General features: G+C 30.1%; 1 protein-coding gene across 2 annotated transcripts in view; it reads left to right on the forward strand.

Moving 5' to 3' along the window:
- Nipped-A (Transcription-associated protein Nipped-A) overlaps positions 1-17,561 on the forward strand; it is a 34,061-nt gene extending 16,500 nt beyond the window's left edge. Inside the window, exons 2-62 of one of the 2 annotated variants that reach the window (XM_076399356.1) lie at positions 113-303; positions 363-476; positions 698-891; positions 944-1,130; positions 1,213-1,482; positions 2,515-2,647; positions 2,698-2,977; positions 3,038-3,329; positions 3,398-3,574; positions 3,626-3,760; positions 3,822-4,054; positions 4,133-4,238; positions 4,293-4,454; positions 4,508-4,669; positions 4,752-4,916; positions 4,973-5,219; positions 5,287-5,519; positions 5,573-5,737; positions 5,790-5,949; positions 6,002-6,105; positions 6,168-6,321; positions 6,386-6,618; positions 6,674-6,956; positions 7,033-7,182; positions 7,237-7,393; positions 7,446-7,659; positions 7,719-7,880; positions 7,939-8,064; positions 8,140-8,477; positions 8,547-8,719; positions 8,778-8,881; positions 8,943-9,113; positions 9,178-9,372; positions 9,445-9,723; positions 9,774-9,969; positions 10,041-10,315; positions 10,368-10,661; positions 10,715-10,834; positions 10,890-11,045; positions 11,156-11,266; positions 11,412-11,822; positions 11,876-12,056; positions 12,603-12,757; positions 12,814-12,971; positions 13,104-13,261; positions 13,317-13,505; positions 13,726-13,929; positions 13,989-14,206; positions 14,284-14,535; positions 14,610-14,748; positions 14,865-15,061; positions 15,119-15,324; positions 15,381-15,545; positions 15,637-15,822; positions 15,883-16,006; positions 16,071-16,212; positions 16,265-16,464; positions 16,517-16,658; positions 16,722-16,861; positions 16,935-17,129; positions 17,187-17,561. In XM_076399356.1, the coding sequence (XP_076255471.1) occupies positions 148-303; positions 363-476; positions 698-891; positions 944-1,130; positions 1,213-1,482; positions 2,515-2,647; positions 2,698-2,977; positions 3,038-3,329; positions 3,398-3,574; positions 3,626-3,760; positions 3,822-4,054; positions 4,133-4,238; positions 4,293-4,454; positions 4,508-4,669; positions 4,752-4,916; positions 4,973-5,219; positions 5,287-5,519; positions 5,573-5,737; positions 5,790-5,949; positions 6,002-6,105; positions 6,168-6,321; positions 6,386-6,618; positions 6,674-6,956; positions 7,033-7,182; positions 7,237-7,393; positions 7,446-7,659; positions 7,719-7,880; positions 7,939-8,064; positions 8,140-8,477; positions 8,547-8,719; positions 8,778-8,881; positions 8,943-9,113; positions 9,178-9,372; positions 9,445-9,723; positions 9,774-9,969; positions 10,041-10,315; positions 10,368-10,661; positions 10,715-10,834; positions 10,890-11,045; positions 11,156-11,266; positions 11,412-11,822; positions 11,876-12,056; positions 12,603-12,757; positions 12,814-12,971; positions 13,104-13,261; positions 13,317-13,505; positions 13,726-13,929; positions 13,989-14,206; positions 14,284-14,535; positions 14,610-14,748; positions 14,865-15,061; positions 15,119-15,324; positions 15,381-15,545; positions 15,637-15,822; positions 15,883-16,006; positions 16,071-16,212; positions 16,265-16,464; positions 16,517-16,658; positions 16,722-16,861; positions 16,935-17,129; positions 17,187-17,264 (11,406 nt within the window). In that variant the 5' untranslated portion in view covers positions 113-147 and the 3' untranslated portion in view covers positions 17,265-17,561. The remainder of the gene's footprint in view (positions 1-112; positions 304-362; positions 477-697; positions 892-943; positions 1,131-1,212; positions 1,483-2,514; positions 2,648-2,697; positions 2,978-3,037; positions 3,330-3,397; positions 3,575-3,625; positions 3,761-3,821; positions 4,055-4,132; positions 4,239-4,292; positions 4,455-4,507; positions 4,670-4,751; positions 4,917-4,972; positions 5,220-5,286; positions 5,520-5,572; positions 5,738-5,789; positions 5,950-6,001; positions 6,106-6,167; positions 6,322-6,385; positions 6,619-6,673; positions 6,957-7,032; positions 7,183-7,236; positions 7,394-7,445; positions 7,660-7,718; positions 7,881-7,938; positions 8,065-8,139; positions 8,478-8,546; positions 8,720-8,777; positions 8,882-8,942; positions 9,114-9,177; positions 9,373-9,444; positions 9,724-9,773; positions 9,970-10,040; positions 10,316-10,367; positions 10,662-10,714; positions 10,835-10,889; positions 11,046-11,155; positions 11,267-11,411; positions 11,823-11,875; positions 12,057-12,602; positions 12,758-12,813; positions 12,972-13,103; positions 13,262-13,316; positions 13,506-13,725; positions 13,930-13,988; positions 14,207-14,283; positions 14,536-14,609; positions 14,749-14,864; positions 15,062-15,118; positions 15,325-15,380; positions 15,546-15,636; positions 15,823-15,882; positions 16,007-16,070; positions 16,213-16,264; positions 16,465-16,516; positions 16,659-16,721; positions 16,862-16,934; positions 17,130-17,186) is intronic. The other variant, XM_076399357.1, reaches the window with a different exon arrangement.
- The last annotated feature ends 29 nt before the right edge of the window (positions 17,562-17,590 follow it).

Genomic DNA, 17,590 nt, shown 5'->3' on the forward strand with positions numbered 1-17,590 from the left:
GGAGGAAAATCGATTTTCCCACTTAACCATAACGATAAATATTAAGTTGTTTTTATGTTTTTAAATATAGGTTATTTAATATTTTTGTTTTTATACTATTTGTTAATTTCAGTATGAAATAAAAGTACACACAAAACAATTTAAGCAATGCAAGCCCAGGCGTCGACTAGTTTGGGGGTTGCTGTTGATCCTCATACCACCCAAATGAATCAGTTTATGTCTTACATTGGAACATTAAGTAATCCAAAATGCCGAGACGTATTGAAGCTGAAAGCTATACAAGAAATAAGCAAAAACTTTGAGGTATTTACTAAGTTTAATTGTTATATATCTCTTTTATATATGGATTTGTCTACTTTTAGATGATCCTGAATTCGGCTCATTATCCCACATTTTTGGATCATTCGGTGAAAATATTTCTAAAAATACTAGAAGAAGGAGAACCACATTTTATTGCCGAATATAATATACAACAAGTGAGTTTATTTACTTTCATTTTATGTTTATTATTATCCTAATTTTATATTACATATTATTTACTATACATAATTATAATTTCTTTTAATGTACATTTGTTAAATATTTTTTGGAGAAACTTGCAATGGATTCAAATAAATATTTTGTTATTAAATGAATGCTCTTATATGCGATATAACCAAGCTAAAATAATTTACAAAAATTACTTGACTTTTTTCAGGTAAGGAAATTAATTCTAGAAATGTTATATCGTTTACCTACAAATGAACAACTCCGTCAATACGTGAAGCCTATATTACGTCTTATGTTAAAATTATTAGAAGTTGACAATGAAGAAAACGTTTTGGTTTGTTTAAAAATTATTATCGAATTACATAAACAATACAAACCATCGTTTAGTTCAGAAATTCAAAGGTATTATACTTTATTTTATTAATTAGTAATTTATAATCTTCTCTTTTTAAAGGTTTCTAGAATTTGTTAAATCTATTTATTATAATTTGCCCAATCATATGGCAAAGATTTTTGAACCTAAAAGCCAAATTAAGGTTAAAGACTTAAGTGAGGTGAACATTGAAGAACTTTTAAAAGAGACATTTACTGTAACTGGAATTCAAACTGAAAAGAGGAATGAAGATGGGACATTAATAGCTGTAAGTATCTTTTAGTATAAAGATAACGATATTGGTATTAATAATTAGTATTTATTATTTCTAATTAATTTTTCATTTATAGTATTACCTAATACCCAAAGCAGTTCTGTCCTTAAAAGTGCTTCAAGATTTACCAATTATAGTGGTTCTAATGTATCAGCTCTATAAACAAAATGTTCATCAAGATGTCAGTGATTTTATTCCTTTGATTATGAACACAATTACCCTACAGCCAACAATTGAACAGAGGCAAATGGACACTTTCAATAAGGAGATATTTGTTGATTTCATGGGCGCTCAAATAAAGACCTTAAGCTTTTTAGCTTATATTATTAAAATTTACCAAGAAGTTGTAAGTTTTTATATGCATTTTTAACTATTTTTGTTGTTTTTGAAATATGTAAACATGAAAAACTTAAAAATAATATTATTTGTTTAGCTTAAATTTTATTTATAATTTGTTTTCAAACTTGATTACTAATTTGTTATGATAAAGCTTAATACTATTTTATCATTTTACCTTTTTTGCAATATTAAACTGAAAAAAATAACAGAAATTATAATTTAACATTATTTTTTAACCATCATGGAGAAATCATAGAATATTATAATTTTCTATTATTTCCGACATTCTTTCAAAATATGGAATAATATCAAATCAAATCAAAATCAAAATATGGACTGGCTAATGGATCTTTGCAGAATTTTATTTCATTCATTTAAATCTATTTGTAATGATACAAAATTGAGACAAGGTGTGCTTTATTGCGCTTTAATGCAGAAGATAATAAAATTTAAAATATTGCATAGATATTTGATAAAGTTTGAGAAGGATAAATAACGAATACATTATTCAACTCTTGTATAGACTTTATTATGTTCCTTAGGTTTTCACTATTTATGTCATTCAAAAATATTCATGTTTAATTTATACCCGAAAACACTGCTTGATTCATGTTAACCCCATAGTGATATGAATTTATTGATAAATTCATTGTTAATAGTTATATAATAATAATTCATCATTAATTAAAAGCATTTCTAACAAAAAATGTATGATGGCTATTGACAAACTATTTATTATTGTAAACTGTATTGTTCTATACTGTATGCCAAGGAAATATAGCAGTTTTATAATGTGTTTTTATTTGCGACTGGTATAAATCTATAAATTAACTACAGTGAAGTAACAGACAGCTGCATATGAATTGTAAAAGCGCCTCACTAAATATTTTTAGATATCTTAAACAATACTTATATGCATAAGAAACTTCAAATTATTTTTATTAGTCATATTAAACCACCCTCAAATATCGATTTAACATTTAAAAAATGTAGGCCTTGTAACAAATATAATTTTACATTACAATATATTAATTTAAAGGTAAAAAGCCATTCCCAAATGATGGTTCAGGGAATGTTAGGATTACTAACACTCTGTCCCATGGAAGTTGCCCACCTTAGAAGAGAATTGCTCATAGCTGCAAGGCATATATTAGCTACAGATTTAAGAAATAGTAAGTAGTAGCAACTCATGGTAGGCTCTTGAAACATTAATGCTTTTCAGAGTTTGTACCTTACATGGAACGTCTTTTCGATGAAGATGTTTTGCTGGGACGAGGCTGGACAACCCATGAGTCTCTTCGCCCATTAGCATATTCAACATTAGCTGATTTAGTTCATCATGTTAGACAGCAATTGCCGCTTTCAGATTTAGCCAGAGCTGTTCATTTATTTAGTAAGAATGTGCATGATGACAGCTTGGCAACAACTATACAGACAATGTCATGTAAATTGCTTCTGAATTTAGTTGAATGTATCAGAATTAAATCTGATGATGAAAATAGGTAAACTAAAAATTCCAGAACTTGAAGTAAATGAGTTATTTTAATACATGTATATTTTAGTAATGAGGGAAGAGAATTGCTTATGCGTATGTTGGAAGTTTTCGTGTTAAAATTTAAAACTATTGCTAAAATACAACTGCCTGTTTTAATGAATCGCAATGAACAGAAAAAGCAAGAACAAATAAATTCAATAACTCAGCAGAGTAACAGTGAAGTCAAAACAGAATTAACAGAAAGTAACGACAACACAGGATCAACACAGCCAAATGACAAAGAAACAAAATCAAGATTTGGAATTCAACAGACCAGCAATTATAATGTTGCTGATTATCGAAGCTTAGTAAAAACTTTGGTAAATATTATTTTTCTACACATTTGGAAATTATTTGAAATATATCACCTTCATGGTTTTAATTGCAGGTGTGTGGTGTTAAAACCATCGCTTGGGGGTGTTCAGCTTGTAAACAATCCGGCCAAATTAAACATTTCCAGCCACATGAAACTCTTGTTTTTGTCAGACTTGTTAAATGGGCTTTAAAAGCGTTAGATATTTATACATTAAATGTTGGTTCCCAGCAAACTGTTCCCATACAAAGAGTGGGTTAATTAATTAAACCAAATGTTTATATTTTAATAATGGTTTTATAGGCAAATCAAAATAAAAACAAAGAAGAAAAGGAAGTCCTGGAACATTTCAGCGGTGTTTTTTCGATGGTAACTAACCAAACTTTCCATGAAATATTTTCCACTACTATAGAATATTTGGTTGAAAGGGTATATAAGGTAAATTATTTTCAATACAATAGCATTTCTTAATGTAATATATAACTGTATTGAATTACAGAATCCTAGTTTGCAAACGGTGCCTAATACGTTACTTGCAAATCCAATAACGAGTCCTACATTCGCTACAGTTTTAGTTGAATATCTACTAGAGAGAATGGAAGAAATGGGGTCTAACATGGACAGAAGTCAACTTTATTTAAGATTGTTCAAATTAGTATTTGGAAGTGTTTCACTGTTTCCACAAGAGAATGAAAATATGCTTAAACCTCATTTACATCAAATTGTCAATAGGTATATTAATAAATTAATTAAATAATATTAATTCAGATTCAATAGTTGTGGTACATTGAATAAATAAAATTTTTAAAGGTCAATGGAATTGGCAATGACAGCTGCAGATCCGTATAATTACTTTTTGTTGTTACGTGCGTTATTCCGTTCAATTGGTGGAGGCAGTCACGATTTACTGTATCAGGTAGAATATGCCAATGCTGTTAGCTACAAAGCTTAATTATATTATGTTTTTTAGGAATTTTTGCCGTTGTTACCAAATCTTCTGGAAGGTTTAAATAGGCTTCAGAGTGGCTTACATAAGCAACACATGAAGGATTTATTTGTGGAGTTGTGCTTAACTGTTCCTGTCAGACTAAGTTCTTTATTACCATATTTGCCAATGTTAATGGATCCATTAGTATATAATTGATATTTTTTCTAATTAACTGAAAAATAAAATTAATTTTTTAGGTATCTGCTTTAAATGGGTCCCACGGTCTTATCAGTCAGGGTTTAAGGACACTTGAGCTATGCGTAGACAACTTGCAACATGATTTTCTTTATGGTCATATACAGCCTGTGCGCGCTGAGCTTATTCAGGCTTTATGGAGGATATTAAGGAATAATGATCAGGTAATATTTTTGATGTGCTATAATAATACTTTCATATTTTTAGTATTTTATACATATATATATATTTTTCATTTGATATTAGGTTGCCCAAGTAGCATTCAAAGTCCTTGGTAAGTTTGGTGGCGGGAACAGAAAAATGATAATTGAACCACAAAAATTAGAATATATCTCATCTGATTTTGACCCACCGGCAATATTAGCGAAATTTGACAGTTATCAGCAAAATGTAGAGTTCCCTGTTGCAAAAGTATAAGATTAAATGTACAATATAGTGTATTACATTATTGAACTCTATTTTTATAGGTAATTGAAACTGCATTTAATGCTCTAAAGCAAAGCAACATCGATCCATTCTATCATAGACAGGCTTGGGAAGTAATTAAGTGTTACTTAACTGCTTCAAGGGATTTGAAAGACAGCAAGAAGGAGTTGATTAACTTATTTTTAGATCCTAGTTTTCAAGATCCATCCACAATTTCTACCAGTAAAGTAACTAATTACAAATCTATCAATCAATCAGCTAGAGAGACGCATGAGATGGCATTAAAAGGTATTCAGATATTTTATACAATTGATTGATACATTTTCTTTACATATTAATTTCGTGAATTTTGTAGGTATGATTGTTGGAGCAGCAATAAAGGAATTAAGCGAATCTGCAATGCAAACATTTGTTTTACTCGTGCGCCATTACACAATGGTAGCTGTAGCTCAACAATGTGGTGCTTTTGCTTATAACCCAAAACCAAACAAACAACTAGATTTAGATCCGTTAGTTCTTATTGACGCTTTAGCTGGCATTATGGGTCATGAAGAAAGGGAATTATGTAAACCAGGAAATGTTGGACTGGTAACGTGTAATCTATTTTGAAGTTTTTTAGGTGTTTAATCTTTTAATTTTAGATGCTTATAGTGGATACAGCTACCACTCTTCTAGGCAGTAAAGAGATGGCATGCCGTTTACCACTAATTGAGTATCTCTCTGAAAAAATGTGTGGTTTATGTTACGAGCGTGCTTGGTACGCAAAATTAGGAGGTTGCATCGCTATTAGGTTTATGTTTGAAAAGGTATATTTTAATAAAGTAATAACTATCAATTAAATTATAAAATAATTTTCAGTGCGCACTGAAATGGGTTTATGAGCATATGTTTACTTTTCTAAAAGCACTATTATTTGTTATGATGGATTTGACAGGAGAAGTTTCAAGTGGTGCATTAGATATGGCAAAAGAAAATTTACAGAAAATGCTTATAGTTTTAGTAACCCCTCCACCTGAAGGTATTACTAAGAATATACTTTTTGTTTGCTCATTATTTACAATTTTTTTCAGATAGTGATAATGAAACTAAAATGCTTCAAACAGAAGCATTACATAAAGTTACTCATGAATTAGTAAGGCAAGTAACTAGCCCCCATACCATGGTTCGGGAGCAGGTAAATTATAATTTTAATTTTCTTAAATTTAATATCAGATAATCTAATGTTATTTTTAACAGTCTATGGCAAGTCTTCGACTATTGGCAAAAGAACAGAATAAAACTGTAACAGAAGTTATGGAGCCATTTAAAGAAGTACTAGCTGATATGGTTCCACCTGTAAAACATCAATTAAAACACCAGCCTGCAATCGCTCAAATGGGTCTTATGGATGGTATAATGAACTTTTACCTTTTTGTCTTCGACATGCCGCTTAATAAGTTTAATTATAATTCTAGGTAATATGTTTTGTATTACATTACAACCTCGATTATTTACAATTGACATGAGCAAAGAAGAACATAACATTTTTATTGCTGATCTACTTTCCCTTTGCAATATGGAAGATTCTGGACTTGCTGCTTCTTCATGCTATAAGTCAATAACAAACTTTATTCCCTTAAGACAGAGTGCATTGCGTGTTTTAGCAGCTTGTTATTATTTGGAGGATGTGCGGGAACAAATTTTCCAAGTAAGAGATTTTCTCTAATTGTGTATTGATTTTTCTTGATTATTTTGTTTTATAGGTTCTATATAAGGCATTAGAGAAACCAAATCCGGAATTACAAGAAACAGCATTTGAGTGCATGAAAAAGTTCATTGCTGGTTATAGTGTTAAGAAGGAGTTAGTTCTCCAAACTGTTCGCCCATTATTAATGACTCTAGGAGATGTCAAAACACTTACATTGAATGGTGTTAAAATGTTATCATATTTGACACAGTTGTTCCCGAATGTTTTTAATGAGAAACTATGTGAACAATTATTGAAAATTTTGGAGAATTTAACAGCCTCTTACAAAGGAAATTTAGGTACACAGTGATATTTAAATATTTTGATTCATTTTGGATTAAATTAAAAAATATACATGTGAATGTGTTATTTTAGATACTGGTAATGGGATACCAAGAAAATCCGACGATGAACAAAAAATAGTTACTATAATTAGCATTTTTTATCAGACTCCAGCTGCTTCTAACAAATTTATTCTGCAGTTGACACAACTAATATTTCAAACTGAACAGGCGATGTCTATAGGTACATTCTTAATTTTGAAATAAACATATTATCATAATAATAATGAACTTTTAGAAGCATCCAGCCCCTTTAGAAGTGTTTTAATGAAGTTTTTGCTTCGTTATCCCACTGAGACTTTAAATATGTTTTTGGATGATAATTTTAGTAAAGATAAACAATTCAGTCGTTATTTGGAATACCTTATTAAACATAAAGATGGGAAACCTTTCCGGTAAGAAAAATTTGATTAAATTTGCATGTTACTATAAAATATATTTTTTTAGGGATAATATTCAAAAAAATTTTGTTCATCGCTTAATTGTGATGGTGAAAGCAAACTACTTAAATTTAAATATGTCTATTCAGGATAAAAATGAGCTACAATTCCAAAGTATTAGAATTATTTCTTTATTAATAAAATATGATGAACAGTGGTTGTCTACACAACCAGATCTTGTTGAAGCTTTGAAACAAATTTGGTGTGATGATGATTATCAGGTATGTTAATTGTTGAGCACTTTTATATTTTTAGTAAGTTCTTTTTCCGTTTTATATAGACCCGTCATAAGAATGTAGAAAAATTGGAGTATACACATTGGAAAGAACCAAAATTATTAGTAAAAATATTATTGCATTTCTTTTGTCGTCACCCTCATAATATAGATTTGCTCTTTCAACTATTGAGGGCGACTACTGATAGATTTATTCCAGAATTTCAAGTAAGTTAATTTAGGAATGATTTATAAGAACAAAATTAATTAAGCAACAACAATTTAGTTCCTTAGAGATTTTCTGGAAAATACTGTTGCTCAAAGTTATACTGTTGAATGGAAACGCACGGCGTTTTTCCGATTCGTTGAATTGTTTTCTTCAACTGACATGTCACAAGAATTGAAAGCTAAGGTAATAGAATTATTTTGTACATAATTTGTTTAAACATACAACTATTGTCAATTTTTAATATATATTATTTTATAGGTGTTGCAACTTATACTACTACCTTGCTTTGCTGTCAGTTTTGAAAGAGGAGAAACAAATAAGTTGATAGGAGGTCCACCAATGCCATATGAAGATAACAGTGAAAATGTCGTTTCAGTTTTTATTAATAAATTAATAGATCCAGATAGTCCATTTCCTACAGCTGACTGCGTCCGCATTTCACTTCTTCAGTTTTCTTGTCTGCTTGTAGAACAAGCTAGTCCACATATTCATGATCATGATGCTAATAATAAACCGCAAGGTTTTAAGTTAAGAAGACTAATGACTTTTGCATGGCCTTGTTTATTGGTTGAAAACTGTGTTGATCCAGCGACAAGGTAATGATATACATTGATATTCATAAGATACATGTATCATATTTTTCTAACAATCTAACTTTGTTTTAGATATCATGGCCACCTGTTAATTTCTCATATAATTGACAAGTTTGCAATTCATCGAAAGATCGTACTTCAGGTCTTTCATTCACTCCTTAAAGCTCATGCAGTTGAAGCTCGAAATGTTGTACGCCAAGCTTTAGAAATTTTAACCCCTTCGATGCCTTTTAGAATGGAAAAAGGTTTTTTTTATATTCTAAATTTGCGCAAAATGGTATTATGCAAAAACTAATGTTTTAGGTTACGACATGTTAGCTCACTGGACTAAGAAAATTCTAATGGACGAGGGTCATTCTATGCAACAGCTGTTTCATATTTTACAACTGGTTGTTAAACATTATAAAGTTAGTAAACTGATATGTGATATGTGGATGATAAAACCAAAATTAAAATCAATATTTTTAGGTGTATTATCCTGTTAGACATGATTTGGTGCAACATATGGTTAGTTCTATAAAAAGATTAGGTTTTAGTCCTACAGCTTCTCTGGAACATAGAAAATTGGCTGTCGAATTGGGTGAAGTAATTATAAAATGGGAATTACACGGAATTAAGGATGATAATTTTCTTGGAGACGTAATATGAAATATACAAGTAAATTAGCTTATATATTCATGTTTTTTTTGCTATATTCTTTTAGGGGGATTCTGTAGAAATACCATCGCGTAGATCACTGCCAGATGATTCATCTGAACACGCAAGAAAGAAAATTGGGTTGATTTCAAATACTGGTATAACACCAGTAATAAGTAATGCTGAAACTGGAATACAAGAGCATATAGATAAAAGACATACTGATAATGTTTTAAACTTTTTACTTAGATTAGCTTGTCAGGTATGTATTGAAATTTGACTTGAGGTGTCATAAAATATAATACATCTAAACTATATTTACCTTTATATTTAGGTCAATGAAATGACTACACAAAATCCAACAAATCCTGGAACAAGTAGTCCTGGTGAATTGCTTTCAAGGCGTTGTGTAATACTTCTAAAAAATGCTTTGAAACCAGAGCTTTGGCCAGAACCAGTTGATCTTAAATTAGGATTCTTTGATGAAATACTTATGTGTGTAGAAGCACAAAATGCCAATATTGCCAACATTTGTACAGCTTTGGAATTGCTTACTTTTCTATTAACAGTTCTTACCAAAGAACAAATTTTAGCTAGCTTTAAATTGCTTCAGGTATGTTGATTAGTGTCATTTGTTTAATATATTTACTGTGCTTATTACAGAAAGGACTATCTGCTTGCGTTGTATCATCGAAGAACAAAATTATTATGTTAATGAATAACCTTTTAACTAAGCTGTTTTGTATAATACCTTTAGAAAAGGCTAATAAACATGACGAGCTAGATATATTTTATTCTAAAGTGAATAATGTTATTTTGGATGGTTTAAATTTTTATGAAGAGAAAAAGTCTCCTTTAGGTATGTTTAATTAGTCAATAAAACAATATATTGCAAATATATACAAAAAATAAAATTTGTTTTTTTCTCAGCTCTTTTTGGAACTCTTATGATATTGAAGGCAGCATGCGCTAATAATCCATCTTATATTGATTCAATAATTACGCCTTTTATGCGAGTTTTGCATCGTTTAGCTAAAGAACATTTGCAACCTACCTCGCAAGAGCATGTAACAAATACAAGTGAATTGTTAATCTTAAGCTTGGATTTAGTTAAGACACGAATAGTCGTAATGGGTGTAGATATGAGAAAGACATTCATTGGAAGCATCTTAGTTGGTTTAATGGAAAAGACTCAAGATATTAAGGTTTGTTTGTTAATTTAATAAATGTCTTTAAAATATCTTATATTGAATCTAGGTGATGAAAGCAATAACAAAAATGTTAGAGGAGTGGATGAAATGTAAAAATCCAGTTACTCTAAATCAGGCTCCCAGCTCCCGTGAGAAATCTATTTTATTAGTAAAACTGATGCAATATATAGAAAAACGTTTCCCGGATAATAACGAATTAAATGCTCAGTTTTTTGAATTAGTTAATTTCGTTTATACTGATAAACACTTAAAAACAACTGAGCTTACATCTAAATTAGAACCAGCTTTTTTGGCTGGTTTGAGGTGTACTCAACCTCATATTAGAGCAAAATTCTTCAAGGTATGTGTTATGTTTAAATAGAGGAAAATATCTTCTTACTTTATTGCTTTAAGATATTTGATGAATCAATGGTAAGAAGACTTCATGACAGACTACTTTACATTGTATGTTCTCAGAATTGGGAAGCTATCGGTCAGCACTACTGGATTAAACAAGCAATTGAACTGTTATTGGTAGATACCTTAATTTTATTGATTTTTTATTACTACTCTGTATTATTATTATTAGATCACAGCAACATCAAATATTGCAATTGAAATGTCTCATAAGAGTAGTATTTTACCCAGCATAACTTCGGTTATCAATAATGATACAAAGCGTGAGGAATTAAAGAAGGCAAAATTGGAACATGCAAAACTTTTTGATATCGATATTAAAGAAGAGGTACAAAATATATATTCTGATATATTTTTCAAATATAAATTAATGTGTAGCTTCATTATGATTACTTTTGATTAATATGACTGCAAGAAGATGTAACAGATCATTTCTAGGTACGAGAAATTGAACTTGGTAACACGGAAATAAATCCACCAGAGGAAAAGCCCGTTAGCCGTGCAGAAGCAATTACAAAGATGATAAAAGCACATTTCGATTTCATAGAGGTAAATGTTATAAACGTAGTATCGCTTAAATTTAATTTTCAAATATAGTTCATAAATACTTGAGTTTCATGTTTTATAATCGACAAAATTTATTTATATAAAGTAGTAAAATTTTAATTACAAAAATTTCTACATGATTTTGCAGCATTCCCGTAACATAACCACGGATCAGTTTTTATTAGCAACTGCACAGCTATGTCATATGGAAACAAATCTAGCAGAGCAAGTGTGGCTAAGTTTATTTCCAAAATTGTGGAGTATATTAGAAGAGGAGCAACGCGCCGCACTTGCGCAAGAAATAATACCTTTTATTACATCTGGGACGCATATTATACAAAAAGATTTTCATCCAAGTGCCATAAATACCTTTGTTGAGGCATTATTTAGATGCACACCTCAAATACAAATGTCACCTCCAACTATGAAATATCTTGGCAAAGGCCATAATTTGTGGCATCGAATGGCATTAGCTATGGAACAACAAGCTTTCGATCCACCGGGTAAATCAAATAACTCTTCCAGTTGTTACGAATTTGAAGGAGAGCAGCCTAAACAGGTTTTTATTAGTAACGATTAATTGTAATTTTATATTGTATATTTGTTTTGCAGTCCGAATTGTTAGATTCCATTGCTGAACTTTATCGGCAAATGTGTGAAGAAGATTTATGGGCAGGCCTTTGGCAAAAGCACGCTCATTATAAAGAAACTTGTGTTGCAATAGCTTATGAACAACATGGGTTTTTTGAACAAGCACAAGGTGCATATGAAGCGGCGATGGCTAAACATAAAGGTAACTTAAGTTTTTGAAACATATTGACGTAAGTTATTTTTTGTGCAATTGCCAATAATTAATTTTACTAATTTGTTGGTCACACAAATATATAGAATATATCATGACAACAATTTTTTAATTAAAATATAAGTTTTCTGTGGCAAAAAACAAAGTAGTTTCTAAAAAAACTTTATATATTCAAATATTTAATAGTAATAGCTTGACTTACACCATAATGTTTCTCACCACCTTGTACGTTTCATAAATTTTGTGAGGTGTAGCTGAGCTTTGCCATATTACAAAATAACTTTGTTCAGTTGCTACTTGCACCAGTAAATATTTTTAAATATCGGCTCACTTAAGAGGTTTCAGCTTGTTAACGTTAAATAACGTGCCTGAGCATTGTTTTTTACGAATAGACCGATAGGAATTTCCTATATGCGCATTAATTTTGTGTGGTTTGTTGGAGTAACACTATATTTCATCAAATTTGGCCTTTTTTAAATGTCTTGAATTTAGAAAAATATATAAATAGAATTAATTTACAGTCCTTATATATTTTAGCCGATACAAGTATGGGTCCCGTACCAGCAGCATATCAACGCGAAATTCTTCTTTGGACGGACCGCTGGGTACGATGCGCGAAGGAATTACAAATGTGGGATATATTAGCTGAATACGCAAAATCAGGGGTTTATGATCCTTATTTGTTATTAGAGGTGAACGCTTGAATTAATATTTCGCTATAAACTGGTTCTATTTTTATCCTTGTTAGAGCGCATGGAGAGTGCCAAATTGGGATTTGATGAAAGAAGCATTGAGCAATGTTGAATATAATTGCCCAAAAGAATTAGCTTGGAAAATTACAATGTATGGTGGATTTTTATTAATTTGTCATCATGAAGAAAGCAAACCACTGATGTATGTTGAAAGGTGAGTTAGTATGTATTCACTTTTCAAATACATTTTAGAATTGACTAAAATTATGTCTTGTTGCTTTAAGTTTTATGAAAATAATATGATTTTTATTATATTTTAATTTTAATGTATTTTAATCTTTATTAGATATGTCGAAAGCGCTACTGCTCATTGTTTAAATGAATGGAGACGACTACCACATATAGTTAGTCATATTCACCTTCAATATTTACAAGCTGCTCAACAAATCATGGAATTGCAAGAGGCTTACCAGATCCATAAAGGACTTACTCAAGGGTTACAAAGTATGATACAGTTTTTGCTTGTATATTATATACTTTATTTTATGACAATTAATAGGTCATACAAATTCTCTCCATGACTTAAAAGCAATAGTAAAAACGTGGAGGAATAGACTACCTGTAATAGCAGATGATTTGGTGCATTGGAGTGATATATTTACATGGCGTCAACATCATTATCAAGTGATCGTCCAACATTTTGAACAGAATAGAGAGTCCACGACCACCAATTCGAAACTAGGTATATGTAGGTGTTAAGAACACAGGACGGGTATTATCCTGTGATATGTTTTGTTTTTATTTTTCTTATGTTTATTTTTTACTTTAATTTTCATTAACATTATATTTAGTTTTTAATCATCATAAATAATATTTATATTCAATAAACATAAATAATTTATAAAACTAAATGCATATAACTAATGTTGATTTACTCAAAGTATATTTCCCATGAATTTACTTTCTAGGGATGCATGCCTCAGCACAATCAATTATTCATTTTGGAAAGATAGCACGTAAACATAAACTTTCTAATGTCTGCTTGGAGTCTTTAAATAAAATCTATAGTATAACTAGTGTTCCTGTAGTAGATTGTTTCCAGAAAGTTAGACAGCAAGTAAAATGTTATTTACAGACAGCTACAATGAACAATAAAAATGAATTGCAAGAAGGTATTGTTATGATAAATTATTTACTATTTATATAGTTGCTAAAACATATATTTATTTAGGGTTGGATGTTATCAATCATACAAAAATGCAGTTTTTCAGTAAAGATATGACAGCGGAATTTTTTGCTTTAAAAGGAATGATGTACCATTTAAGTGGTAAATCTGATGAAGCCAATAAAGCTTTTTCAGCAGCAGTACAAATGCATGATGCTTCTATTAAAGCATGGGCATTGTATGGCGATTATTTAGAAAGTGTATTTATTAAAGACCCAAGACAGGTATTCCTATATTTTGCTATAATTCGTTAGAGTGAAATGATGGAATTTTATACACTAATATATTTATGTAATTTTAGATCAGCCTTGGCGTTAATGCCATGGCATGCTTTCTTCATGCCTGCCGACATCAAAATGAAGCTAAAGCTCGTAAATATATTGCAAAAATTTTGTGGCTTCTAAGTTATGATGACGATAAAAGTAGTTTAATAAAAGCTTTAGATAAATATGCTGTTGGCGTGCCCCCTATTTTGTGGCTACCTTGGACTCCACAGTTACTCAATTGTATGATGCAGTATGAAGAGAATGTTATATTAAATTTGTTGTGTCAGGTAAGTTTTGATATTAATTATAATGTTTAGTTGTGAAGTAATACTCATATTTTTACAAATATACAATTTTCTAGGTTGGAAGAATGTTTCCGCAAGCTGTGTACTTTCCAATACGAATTCTTTATTTAACACTGAGGACTGCAACCGCTAGGAAAACCAATACTGTGCAGCAACAACGAGCTTCTCAAGAATCACAAAGTGATAGTAATCAAGGTATAATTTCTATATGAAATATAATTCAGTTCAGTGGTTTTAGTGCACATTTTTAAATGTTTAACCAATTTATTGCAATAGTTTAACATATTAAAAATATATATGTAATGTTATAGGAAGTCAAGAAGGTGCTTCATCCACGGCGTCTGCAACTAGTTCAACCACAGAAGCCTCATCAATAAAAGCAACGCCAGAAATGGTGTGGTGTTCTAAAATTATGAAAATGCAAAGAGACATACATACAACAGTTGTATCAAGTTTAGAAAGTATTGCGAACCAAATGGAATGGTTTAGAGAGAATTGGTATGAAGAGGTAGGACAGTTTCATACTTATTTTATTCATTTATTTATTTTTCGTGTTAATTTGTAGGTATTACGACAACTTTGTCAAGGACTTACCAAGTGTTATGCCATTGCCTTTGAAAATAGAGATACAGTAACGGAAGCAAAAATTACACCTCATATTCTTAATTTTGTTAAAAAAGTAATGTCCACATTTGGGATAGGAGTTGAGAATATATCTAGTTCTGTAAATGCAACCACTTTTAACTCGGCAGCTTCAGAAAGTTTGGCTAGGTATGTTATTGAAACTAATAAAAATTAAAGTATTCAATAATTTAATATTTTTATAGGAGAGCAAAAATTACATATCAGGATCCAGTGTTTAAAGAAATGAAAGCTGAATTTAAAAAAGACTTTGATTTTTCCCAGGCCAATTCGATGAGACTTCATACTTTGATTTTTAAATTGAAAAAATGGGTTAAAATATTGGATAACCGATCCAAAATGATGTTACAGTAAGTAATACTTTTCTTTATAAAGCAATAACATATGTATAATAATATGTAGACAATAATAATTAATTAACAAAGCGAAATTAATTTTTAGGTCATTCTTAATTGAAGAAAAGTGTCGTTTTCTATCAAACTTTTCTTTAAAAACAGCTGAAGTAGAATTACCAGGCGAATTTTTATTACCAAAACATAATCATTATTTTGTGCGTATAACAAGGTTTATGCCTAGAGTGGATGTAGTACAAAAACATAATGCTGTCGCTCGAAGATTATATATAAGGTATGTAATAGGCCCTTTAACTTGAATATAACTTGTAACTAACACGTGTTTGTGTTATAGAGGTCATAATGGAAAAATATACCCATATTTAGTTGTTAATGATTCAGGATTAGCTGATGCTAGAAGAGAAGAAAGAGTTCTTCAGATGTTACGGATGATGAACATGTTTTTAGGAAAACAAAAAGTAAATCTATATTTTTAATAATTCTTCATTTGTACATTTATATATGATTCATTATTAATGGTAGGAAACTGCACGAAGATTTCTTCATTTTACGGTACCAAGAGTAGTTGCTGTATCACAACAAATCCGTTTAGTAGAAGATAATCCAGCTTCCATTTCATATCTTGATATTTTCAAGAAAGGTTGTACTAAATTGGGTAAAAGAGGTAATGTAAATGTGATTTTTAATTGAAACATTTGATGACATTATCAGTATAGGTATACAACATGATGATCCAATCCAATATTATTATGAAAGATTAGCAACAGTTCAGAGCAGATGCGTCAAAGCTAGTCATCAGATATATAGAGATATTTTTAAAAGTGTTCAAGACAAAATGGTGCCTAAAACTGTTTTTAAACAGTGGGCCTTACAGACATTCCCTTCTGCAACAGATTATTGGCATTTTAGGAAAATGGTAAAACATTTGCAAATATTATGCAGTTTTATATTAACTGTTGTTTTTGCAGTTTACTTTACAATTAGCTCTGGCTTGTTTTGCTGAATATGTTTTTCATTTAACAAGACTTAACCCTGATATGATGTATCTTCACCAAGACTCTGGGTTAATGAATATTTCATATTTTAAGTTTGATGTTGATGATGGCACAGGTAAATATATTAAAACTTTAGGTAATAAGTAATCATTTGATTATAACATAAAATCTATTTCAGGAGAATTAGATCAAACAAGACCAGTTCCGTTTAGACTAACTCCAAATATAATAGAATATTTATCAATTGTTGGGGTTAGTGGCCCCCTTACAGCATCTATGATAGCTACAGCTAGATGTTTTGCCTATCCTAATTTTAAGGTAATATTTTTGGTTTTTCTGTAGTTTATCTTAGGAAAGTTATAGATATGTTTAAACATAATATACATTATAGGTTCTTAATATTTTAAAAGCAATTCTCAGAGATGAAATGTTATTATCTCGTGTAAAGAAGTCTGAAGATATAAATACCTCAAACCAGGATAAAGTTTCGGAAGCTGAACAAATTATAAATATGGTCGGTAGGGCAATTACCTCAATTTCTAACAGATTGAATAGTTTAGCCCAATTTGATGGTACTGACAGCAAGGTAAATAGATAACTACATACAATTATTTTGATGTTGTAATTTCGAGAGTATTTCTAGGTTGCCACATTGGTAGCTGCAGCAAATAGCCCTGATAATTTATGCCGAATGGATCCAGCTTGGCATCCATGGTTGTAAAATTCTCCTGTGTTGATATAATCTCTAAAAACTTGAAACTTGAAACTCAAAAAAAAAAAACGAAAATTTAAAACTTTACAGAATACACAGTTGTATAAATTTATTAGAATATATAGATTAGGGAAGTACATTGTTTCAACATATATATTTTGCAGAGACATATTTTAATTGTCATTTTTGTGTTAAGTATTCTTTCCATGTAATTTAGTTGTATATAAAATATTTTTGTATTGTTTGATTTAGAGAAATTTAAATTAGAAACATTGTCTAGATGAATAAATTTGATTTTTGACAATATTGATAATTTTCATTTTTATTAAAAATAA

Source organism: Rhynchophorus ferrugineus, unplaced genomic scaffold (assembly GCF_030347505.1).
Source record: "Rhynchophorus ferrugineus isolate W39M unplaced genomic scaffold, kcgeb_rfMv2 rfM3, whole genome shotgun sequence".
In the NCBI taxonomy this organism is placed as follows: domain Eukaryota; kingdom Metazoa; phylum Arthropoda; class Insecta; order Coleoptera; family Curculionidae; genus Rhynchophorus; species Rhynchophorus ferrugineus.